General features: G+C 33.8%; 1 protein-coding gene across 1 annotated transcript; it reads left to right on the forward strand.

Moving 5' to 3' along the window:
• Positions 1–10,007: 10,007 nt before the first annotated feature.
• LOC130015412 (uncharacterized) lies at positions 10,008–11,081 on the forward strand. The gene has a single exon (XM_056105506.1). The coding sequence runs from the start codon at positions 10,008–10,010 to the stop codon at positions 11,079–11,081; it is 1,074 nt and encodes a 357-aa protein (XP_055961481.1).
• Positions 11,082–11,697: the final 616 nt, after the last annotated feature.

Genomic DNA, 11,697 nt, shown 5'->3' on the forward strand with positions numbered 1-11,697 from the left:
AAAATAAAATTTTGCAAATAAAAATCCCTTCGTTTACGAAATATTCCCTTACTGGTACCAAAACTTTATTAAACAGAAATCGAATTTGTAAAAGTAAAATTTCTTTTTAAATCTTTCAGTGCAAATGAACACGCAGAGCATAACCAATTTCCTTAAAACTAAAATCCTCAAATTATATACTCTAAGCTGACACAATTCTTTAATCCGAATTCAATATTTTTCCACATTCGCCATAACTAAACCTCGAGTACAACCTTATAACCATAGCTCTTCTTTATCGAGTACGATTACTCCAACAATATGAACAAATCCTTACAATGATTTTTCTTTAAATCACCACCGTCATCACATATTATTTGTCTAGATACCAAACAGATAAAAATTTCAAAACCGTTTGAAATTTTACAACTTTTTAAACACCATTTTCACAATATAACTCGTGAGTTTATAACAAAATATTTTTCTTGAAAAGTCTTACTGATAAAATTTATTTTATATAATTGTGCGCAAAGGTGATGACAGCTCTCATCCCCAAAGAGTTGCATTCAACCCTAATCATTTAATGTCGTGATGAATGTACTAAATGGATGTATCTATTATTTATTTCTCTTTTAATTAGTGATCATACCTAGTGCTCAATGTAGTTTCCTATTCGTGGCATATTAAATGCATGCTCATGACATGTCTGGGCACAGTTACGTGATAAAAACACTTCAATTACTTCAGCAAGTTAACGTTTGAAATCAATTTTTCTTCAAAATATTTTCTAGACATTACACTCAGTGAGACATGCATTCGTCCATCTTGACATATTTGCCCATCTCCATTATTCTAGTCCACAAACTTGAACCGTCAATAACGAAATAGCCCAAATTAACAATGAAACTAAAATTTTACCTAACAACAAATTCCACCTCAAATCAAATTGAAATTTTTTCCAAAGACTTCAAAGCAACACGATCGCCTTCACAACTCCACCATCAGTTTCGTTATTTCACTGATCTACCTAAAGAAAACACCAGTGTTTTTTTTTATCAGAAAAAAAATACCAGTGTATTACTACACTAATCAACCTCGAAACACGGTTTCCACATCCTTTTCCAGAATGCCAAAAGCTGAAGAAAAAAAATTATATTCCAATTTCCACAACGGACCCGATCTAAAAACGCCTAACGCTCGAAGCTTAACGCATGAGACAAACACCTATGAGTAGAATTATTCCATCGGTGCTGAGTAGTATAACTCAAATCACCATCCTCTTACAAGGACAGATTCGTAATTCAAATCTATTAACTGTTCTTAAGAATCGCTCCTCACATTCTTGATACTAAAATCACTCACCTCGATTTTCAGAGTTCAAACGGTAGATCCGGCTTAACCAATTATAACATCTAAACTCATTGTTGGGTCAAAATAAATGTTCGAATCGCACATCGACACCAATGTCAAAGTTAAGTCAAAGAAAAACTAGGGAGAAGTGTCCTAATGTGATACTCCACACAATGAGGCCAACGAGGACAATAACTGATACGGCAAACTTAATCAAACATGAGAGGAAAAAAATAACACTGTAAAATAGGTTATGAATTTTCACACGACCGGAAACCACTCAAGCATTTTGCAATAAAACAAAATAATACCAAACGAATTGAACAAGTAATATATTATTTGATCATCATGTTTCTACTAACATGACAATAAAACTCAAGCAATCAAATATGATAACATTGCTATATCATATAATAACATGCTCAAAGCGCCAAATTAGATAAAAATAAATAAAGATATTGACCAAAAATATTTATCAAAACCCATTTTGAAAGGTAAAATTTACAAAATAGATTTCAAGTTAATGTCGAGCCCCACAGTTTCAAAATTCATTTTCCGGAAAACCTCTTTACAAAACAATGGTAAAAAATTTGTTTCCAAACGCTTCAAATTAAAATCTCCGAGTTTGCCAAGTAATTACAACTTCCAAGCTCAACTCCAAATTTGGGTGACCTAAGTCAAACCCGCAATAACCATTTATAAAAACATATACAACACGTTTTCAAATCCGGAAAATAAGTATTCTAAAACAAATCTCAATATTTTTAAAATAAGAAGTTCGACGTCACCCAATAACAACATCATACTCATCACCCAAGTGAGAAAACAATTTTCTTTAACAATCATTTTCAGAAACTCAAACTTCAGTCAAAATTAGCAAATCGAGTACAAGACCAACAACACCAAAGTGTTGACCATCCAAAATATGGTAAAATTTCAAATGTAATATTAAAATATCCAAACGGTATCCCCCTTTCAAAATGATTTTATTTCGAAAACAATTATTTTGAAAACACCAAGTTAGACGTAACATTTTTTTTAATATTTTTTTTTGAATACGAGAAATTCATTTTATTTTAAAAGAACAACCCATTTTTCAATCCTTAGTCAAATGTAAAATTTTGAAATACATGAATTTCATTTTTATTGGCAAAAATATTGAAAATAATATTTTAGGGTGTCATGTACAGACTACCCATTAGACTATATGCGTCAAAATACCAGTTAGGCCAAAAATAATTTCCTTACGGTAGTATTAAAAATCAAAATGTGGTCAACAACATAATCCACAAAACGTGATAAAAAAAATTCATTCAAAAATCATTTAAACCCGAAACAATGTCAAAACCTGACAAAATATCATTTTTTTTTTTTAAAATCAAGGCTCTCGGCCAACGCCAGAAGTACTCATAAAATAATTCAACATCTACAATTTTATTAAAGGCATAAAGGCCAGAATACTATCACCCAGTAAAACGCATCATCAACATAATGAGAAAAATAACATCATGCCGAAGCATGAATTAAAGCAAATTACCAACATAAGATTTCTTGAGAAATCAAAAGCAATAAAATCACCCAGGCGAAAGAGCATCAACAACAGAATAACAGCATCAAATAAAGACATAAAAATGACTGACTCGACATAATCCTATCGGTGTAGGCAGAAAGTTTTAAAATCAAAAGATGACGTTTCAAAGACAAGACATGAATCCTAATTCCGCAGTAGATCATATGACGCAACAACAACACTTAACATGTCTTAAAACGATAAACACATAATATGCAAAAATTTGGCCTTAGTTCGAAACTAAAGCTCTGATACCAACTTTGTCACGACCCAATTTCATGAATCGTGACCGGCGCTTGGGTATGGGTATGGTTGTACCAAAACCCGTAGCAAGCCTTGCAGAAATCAATTAAACATTTAAACCTGCAGAAACTGCTCGGGGGCAACCGAGACTCCAACCTAGGTCTAGCAATTTATATTACGGTTCTAATATAAATAACTTAAATATCTTGAATATTCCACAGCGTGCCTTAAATATAATAATATCGTAATCCAGAGTAATCATGCCAAATATAAATAATCGAATATATCGACAAATCCAAAGTGAAATATCAAATGAAATAATTAACTAGTTCTACTGCGGTCTAAGAGTTCGAAAACAGAAACTAGTTTAATAACATGAAAACCTCCGAGGAATCAAATGAATCGGAGTGGACCAGCTTTCAAATCATAAACCTGGAAAATTTGGGAAAACAACGGGGTCAGATATACTGAGATGAGTTCGCAATACTATTTACATTTATTAAGTTTCAAACCCTTAAATCAAAACATTTTTTATACTAATATAATATGATTATGGACAACAGTATTGAAATGATCCCAGCGTAAGTATGACATAGCATACCGATAAACTCAGAGTGGACGGGAACAAATCCTCGTCATATAAATATACCAGCGTAAGCAAGACTTTAGTCTGCCGTTTCCCAGAGTACTTACCGGTGCACACAGTCTCGATACAAGCCTATCGAGTAGCTCGTTTCAATCCAGATCCATAATCCGTAAAAACAGTTCACAAACATTTATAATATTAAAATACGATGCGGTACTTAATAAAGCGGTAAATAGCACTACAAACTCACTGCTTGCTTATCCACGTGATCTTGGCAAACAGCTAACCCTGCGTAGACTCCGAAGCACGAGCAGTCGACGGGTCTAAAATAATAAATAGGTTAATATCCGTACGACCCCTAACTCTAAGATCACTAGACACCACATAGGACTAGCACAATAAAACAACCAGATAAATCTCAGACAAACACAATTCTCAAATAAATTATTAAGTCCACAATAAGTCAAGTCTATTGAGTTCTCGCTTTAAAGTCCGTTCCGAAAAATATTACTTAAATAATATTTAAATAATAAGTTAAATCAATTCCTCAAATAGTGAGTTAGCCGAGTTACCATTAACTACCAAGCTACCTCACATTTCGGGTGACCCAAGTCAAACCCGACCCAAAATATTTTATCAAAAATATAAATCAGAATTTATAATTCCCAAAAACAACTTTGATAAAATAAATATATTTATATTCAATTATAAACAATAGTTTATAATTATAGAAACAACTTGATAAAATAACAATCAAAATTTAAAACGGAAATCAAGTAACCAATAGTTACAACCAAATTTTTAAATAAAATAAGTTAAGTAGACGTTTTAAAAGTTAAAACGTAACATTAGCCAAAATGGCACATTAAGCCATAAATAAAATAACAATAATTATTCAAGTAATTATATGAATTAATTTTTAAAATAAATATTGTTTTCAAATTGTCATTATCAAATCAAACCAATTATAATTTAAACGATTGTTGTAATCAAACTTTAGAATAAAGCTATCAATTTACAAATAGCAATAAAAATGTTAATCGAAAGTTCGGTTTTAAAGCGATATTAAATCAATTTAATAACCTCAATTTAAACATGATTAAACACCATGACCTAATCATTGAACTAATCAAATAGAACCAACCAAAGCATTTGATTAAAACGAACCGAGCCCAATCCATTAGCAAAGAACCAAGATCAATAATTGAAAACTAAGCCAAACAATTCTCTTTTTTCCCAAATAGACATGTCACTGAAAGTACTCAAGTAATATGAAGGACATGAACAATCACCAAAAGCATGATCATACTGCCAACAACATTCTGAATCAACATGAATATAAAATAACAATGAGATCAATAAATCACCAATGCACATGGTACAACACTCTCCTAAATAACTAGATTTTGAATGATACAAACCATGAACAACAGCTGAGAATAATTGGTATAAGAAGCCACTGTCCATGTCAGTTTAAAATGGTGAAACCGATTGAAAACCAATACGACAGAGCAACAAAGAGATTCAAGGTTAAGCAACCATAACCAGTTAATAACATATCAAAACAAGAACACCGAACAATAAGAACAAATCTCAGAGATTAAGAACCAAACAACATCCACCATTTGTGTCAAATCAATATCGAGATCGAAACGAACACGAAGAACAACGGACAAACACAAACTAATGATAAAATCGTTAACAACAACTAACACATGAGATTTTAATCTCAAACAAATAAGAATCACATCATCATCACAAGGACATAAGCGGCAGCAACAGCAAGGAGTACGGCAGCCGAGAACAACAATAATAATGAATCGTTTCAACGTAAACTTAAAAGATTTGTACGTACCGTTAGAAAATAACGAGCTCTAATGATTCATGAGATGCTTTGATTCAGTTAAGACGTGAGGAACGATCTTACATGATGCTAGAACAAACCAACGTAACAAGTTACGAAACGGCAATACGATTATGAACGAATGAAAAGAGACGAAGGAAAGTCCTCGGATTTCAATTCGATAGACAGGAAGAGAGACATATGATTTTTAGTGTAAGTTTAGGGTCTTAGGAGGCTAGGGTTGGGAGATTTATGAGGGAAAAATATAAGGGTTAAATCGTTACTAAAAAAAAGAAACGTAACCACTTTAAATAAAGAAGAACAAAGCAGCTCATAGGAGCCTTATCAAAATAATTTAAACATGGGCCAACCAAAAGCATGGAAGAATTATAATTTAAAAGAATGGGTTTTTTTTTTTTCATGGGCTTGCATGGCCTAATCAAGAAATTTAAATAAAAACGTGGCCAACCCGGCCCAGCATAAAACAAAAATTTATTCAAACCACGAATTCATAAACGACTCTAAAAATTTCCAAAAACTAATAAAAAAATATTTTAATTTCTTACGGGGTATTACAGTAGGAAACCTACCATAATGGAGGCCAAAAAATTTACTTTTCAAAAGATAACCCAAAATCCTCGTCATAGCCATCTAATGTTGTTTTGGATAAGTGTTCAACACTATATGATAATGTTGACTATTGCATTAGGATGGTTGAGTTTTTTCAAACTCTTAATGAAGTCCAATTATTTGAACACGTATATGAAGCAATAGAGATACAATAAAAACTTCACCTATGTGAATTTCGAGATGATGTCGTTTTAAAGTGATATTTGAAATTTCTATCATGATAAAATCATGAAACAAGATAAGCGCATGGCATAAATAATGCTAAGCAAGAGATCAAGGGAGAGAACAACTAATGAGCGTGTGTAATATTGTACTGATCTTATTATAAGAAATAACAGGTTCAGTTACGTAGGATTTCGACGAGATTTTGTGTTATTTTACTAAGGTTAAGTTCAAATTTAAAGATACCTACATGTAGTAGAATTCTTTGATTCTTTTTCTGAATTTGTCTATTAATAGAAGGGTTAATATTAAAGAAAATCACGAACTTTACACGTTTTTTCATTTTAATCACGAAGTTTAAATTTTCTCATTTTCATGCACGAACTATCACTTTTTCTCAAATTCATACACGGTACTGAGGTGGCACTCATTCATTACCAATTCGTGCATGAATTTGAGAAAAAGTGATAGTTCGTGCATAAAAATGAGAAAATTTAAACTTCGTGATTAAAATGAGAAAACGTGTAAAAGTCGTGAATTTTTATGACGTTAACCCTTAATAGAATAAGTGGAAAATTATTGGAATTTACAATTAATGGAGTGATTAATTAATTAATAGTTGTTTTTTTGATGATTAAACCATTATGAGAAGAGAAAAAATAGCAACTTTTAAAAGGGTTTATGATATTTGATCAACAGGTGCGTGTTTAATCAAGGGTCACAACTCTTGCAAAAGTTGTGAGTTTTGGTTAAGAGGTGCGTATTTAATCAAAAGTCGCAACTTTTAAAAAGAGTTGTGATTTTGGTCAACAAGTGCGTGTTTAATCAAGGGTCACAAGTTTTAAGAAGAGTTGTTACTTTTAGTGAGCATGTATGTATTTAATCAAGGATCACAACCTTTAAAAAACATCATCTATTGTTTATAAATAGAGACTCAACATCAAAATTGAAAAACTGAATTCTTAACTTCTATACACTTCTAGAAACATATTCTTACTGATAAACCATAATTTTACGTATCTTGTTGAGAATATTGTGTTTTAATTGTTATGAAATTATGTAAATTATGGTTTGATTATTGCCTTAATTCGTGGAATTTGCTAACTTTCTTTAGGATTAAGCAAATGCGTAATAAAGAGCCGAATGGACCGAAGATTGAAACAAAATTCGCTATTTCGGAGTCGACCTTATCTGCAGCTTTATCTGCCCAGTAGAAAAGGCTGGAGGTAAGGTCAACGACCTTACCTCTGACCGGACCTGCCCAGTAGAAAAGGCTGGAGGTAAGGTCCACCTTCTGCCAGCATTTTTGAAGCCAACCGGACCTACGACTTTACCTACCCAGCAGAACCGGTCCGTAGGTCCGGTCAAGAGCAAAAATCAGTCCGTTTTTTAGGGTTTTTCCTTTAAACTTGGGGACTATAAAAGGCAAAAAGGGGAGCTGAGTTGGGGTTCGATTTTTACACAACTCAGAGACCTTGGAAGCAACCACAAGGAGGAAAAAGACCGAATTGGCGATTGGAGCAAGGATTCTTAACGATCGAAGGAGGGAATCAACTGACGATTGCTCTAACCTGGAATCAAAGAGTTTTTCCTTATTCTCTACTCAATGAACTCTTTTAATTCTGTTTTTGCTTTCCAATCTCAGATTATGTGTAGCTAAACTTTTACATTAGAGCTAGGGATGTAGTTTAATTGTGAGATTCATTGTTATTTTATGGATTGAAGTTTTATATTAGCAAGAGATTGTTTAATATCGTGTTTTCAGTAATTAATTCTTGTGTTCATCGTTGTTTGATTGTTTGGCCATCAATTGAACTTTATCTAGAATTTATGTGAAGTATTGAGAGATGAAACGTAAATTCTGATCTAGAATTAATTCGCATAACTATCGTAGGATAGAGATATACCTACGGATTTGTGTATGACATATAGGTTGTAATCCTTCATCATTCGATTAAATTAGGGTTTGGATTGAGAAATTAAACTCACTTTAATTGAATAGGCTTTCTTGATTCGAGAGAATACTAAAGCAATTTTGAATATCGTCATTGAATCACATCAATTCCATAGATGACAATGTATCTTATAATTAAGTGAAACCCCAAAACTCTAGTGTTCTTCGCCATTAATTTATCTTTGCATCTTAATATTTGTCGCTCTATTTACTTTAGTTAATTAGTTTAAATAAATTACATTCAAATTTTAATTGTCTTAGCTATAATTAATACGAATAATAGTTAATCCGTTGTCTCTGTGGATACGACCTTGTTTGCTACGATTACATTCTGTATACTTGCAGGAGTTGCATTTTTAGCTATCAAGTTTTTGGCGCCGTTGCCGGGGACAACGTTGTTTTTAATTATTATTTATTAATTTTAGTCTTTACTTTTAGTTTTTTTTCCTTTTCTTTTTTCTTTCTTTCAATTCTCTTTGTCATCTTCAGGATTTTGAATGCTATTGAGACGATCAAAAAGTCTTAATAACGAAGAAATACTTGAGCTGAATCTAGAGATTGAACGAACGTGCCGTGCAAATAGAGCGAGAAGAAGACAAGAAAGAGCTGAAAACATGGACGAACTAGCTAATCCCAATCAAGCACAAAGGTTACGTGATATTCAAAGGCCAACGGTTACTGCTAACCCGTCATGTATCCGTTTGAGTGAAGCAGCAAGGAACTATGAGCTCAAAACTTTCCATCTCAATATGCTGCCTCAGTTTAATGGAACGGCTACTGAAGACTCACTAGCCTTTATCAGAGATTTCTATGGTATTGTGCAGACTTTACCGCTGAACAATCTCAATGAGGATGAGTTAAAGACGAGGTGTTTTCCTCATTGCCTGAAAGGAGACGCGAAACAGTGGCTGTTAAACCAGCCAGAAGGTGTTTTTCTCACATGGGAGGATGTCTACAATGAATTCATGCTGAGGTTCTACTCACCCCAAAAGACCATAGATCTCAGGGCGAAAATTTGCAACTTTGTGCAGCGAGATCCAGAGTCGTTTCATGAAGCATGGGAAAGGTTTAAGCTACTCTTGACTCAGTGCCCTCATCACCAAGTGCCGGAAAATTTGCTGACTCAGTTTTTCTATGATGGCCTAAACGTTACTTGTCAAACGCTAGTTGACACAGCTTCTGGAGGTTATTATGGAGATACAACAGCTGCAGAACTCATGAAAACCTATGAGAAGTTGGCAATGAATTCAAGGCAGAAGGCAATCAGAGGAAAAAGGGCAGGAGTATATGAAATCAATTCTCATTCTGATCTCTCAGCACAAATGGCTGATTTAACCAAGCAAGTCAAGATGCTTATAGACAGAGATACTTCCAATCAAGAATCATGTGCCTTTTGTGGGATGTTTGGACACAATGCAAATGTGTGCGCAAACATTGGATCGACACCACCAAACAGCGAGGAAGAAAATTTCATGGGAGCCTTCCAGGGTAGACAAGTCAAGAATGATCCTCAAACACTTATAACCCTGGATGGCGCAACCACCCAAATTTCTCATGGAGGGATCAAGGAGCGAATAGGCAAGCACCACCTCCGGGATTTCAGCAACATCAGAATAATCCAGATAGGAAACCTTCGGTGGAGGAGATGCTATCTCAGTTCTTAGCGACTCAAGATACCACTATTAAGAGGATGGATGCAAAAATTGACCAGTTGGCACAGTCAAGTCAAGCATCAATTCACAAATTAGAGTTGCAGCTGGGCCAATTGGCACGAACTGTTGCTGAACGTGAACAAGGCAAACTCCCTAGTAATACTGAGAATAATCCAAGAGAGGTGGTTATGGCCATTAGTCTAGGGAGCGAAACTCGGGCAGGAGATGGAAGCAAAGGCAGGAAAGTAATTGAGATTGTCGACGATAGAGACGACAAGGAAGAGAGTGAGCACGATGCAAAGCAAGGGAATGATCTTGATAAGGAAGTGGTGGCTGATCCTTCAGTCAAACCTTATGTTCCACCAATTCCATATCCACAAAGACTTAAGAAGAAAACTACTAGCAATAATTTTCAGCACTTTCTTAATGCCTTTAAAAAGATTGAGCTTAATATTCCTATTTTGCAGGCCCTTGCTAAGATTCCTTCCTATGCCAAGTTCTTAAAAAAACTAGTTTCCAACAAGAGCAAGCTAGAGGAGTACGCCACTGTAGCTTTAACTGAAGAATGCAGTGCCATACTTCAAAGGAAGCTACCACCTAAGCTTAAAGACCCAGGGAGTTTTTCTATTCCTTGTATTATTGGTGATACCACTATCTCTAAATGTTTGTGTGACCTTGGTGCTAGTGTGAATATTATGCCTGCATCTCTTTATAATAGGCTTGGCATGAAAGAAATGAAGCCCACAACTGTGTCTTTACAATTGGCCGATCGATCGATCAAATACCCTTTAGGCATTGTAGAAGACTTATTTGTGCAAGTGGGCAAGTTTTATTTTCCTGCAGATTTTCTTGTCTTAGAAACAGAGGATGAAAATGATATATCTATGATTTTAGGTAGACCATTTTTAGCTACAAGAGGTGTGTTGATTGATGTTGTTAAAGGTAAGCTTACCTTTAGGATGGGGAGTGAAAAAGAAGAATTTAATATTCTTAAAGCCATGAAACACCCATTACTTGATGATTCTTGTTTTAGTGTCGATATTATTTACCATGCTGTTTCACATAATGTTGAACAAGAATCGTTCAAGGAGCCATTAGAAGCGTGTCAATGAGTCTAGCTAAAGACGTTAAACAAAGCGCTAATTGGGAGGCAACCCAATATTTTGTTTTACAATTTTATTTTATTTATCTTTTGTTTAATAATTGTCGTTGTTTAGTTATTTTTTTCAGTGTCGTAGCGGGTTACAAGACTCTTTCTCCTTTTATTTAGTGGCAGCAATACATCAATAGCATAAAGGAACTCTCGCAGTTAATACGTCACAAGTCAGGGGAGTTTTATGTTTTCTAATTGCTTGCATTTATTTTCATTTATTATGCATCTTGAGGGCAATCTGCGAATTAAGTGTGGGGGAAGAATCAATTTGGCTTTATGCTTTTGTTTAATTTTTAAGATAGTTTTTAGCTTGTCCTTCAAATTGTTTTTAGTTGTACGTTCTTTGATGAGTCGATTACCCTTAAATTATCACTAGAGTCAAGTAATTAATTATCACTTTTTGAATGGTTTTGCAATTATCAACTTAAGTTATCTTTGGTTAGTAGCTAGTGCGATGGTTTAATGACTTGAAATTGTTGTTTTTATTGAAATTGGTTGAATTCTAAAAATTTATTTAACTAATTAACCTTTGTAAATCTCTTAGACTTTAATCTGAATCGAAAATAGATGAGAAT

The sequence above is a fragment of the Mercurialis annua genome, linkage group LG4, assembly GCF_937616625.2.
Source record: "Mercurialis annua linkage group LG4, ddMerAnnu1.2, whole genome shotgun sequence".
Lineage (NCBI taxonomy): Eukaryota > Viridiplantae > Streptophyta > Magnoliopsida > Malpighiales > Euphorbiaceae > Mercurialis > Mercurialis annua.

Coding starts and splice junctions, on each gene's coding strand:
- LOC130015412 (XM_056105506.1), top strand. CDS start 10,008: ATGGATGCAAAAATTGACCAGTTGGCACAGTCAAGTCAAGCATCAATT.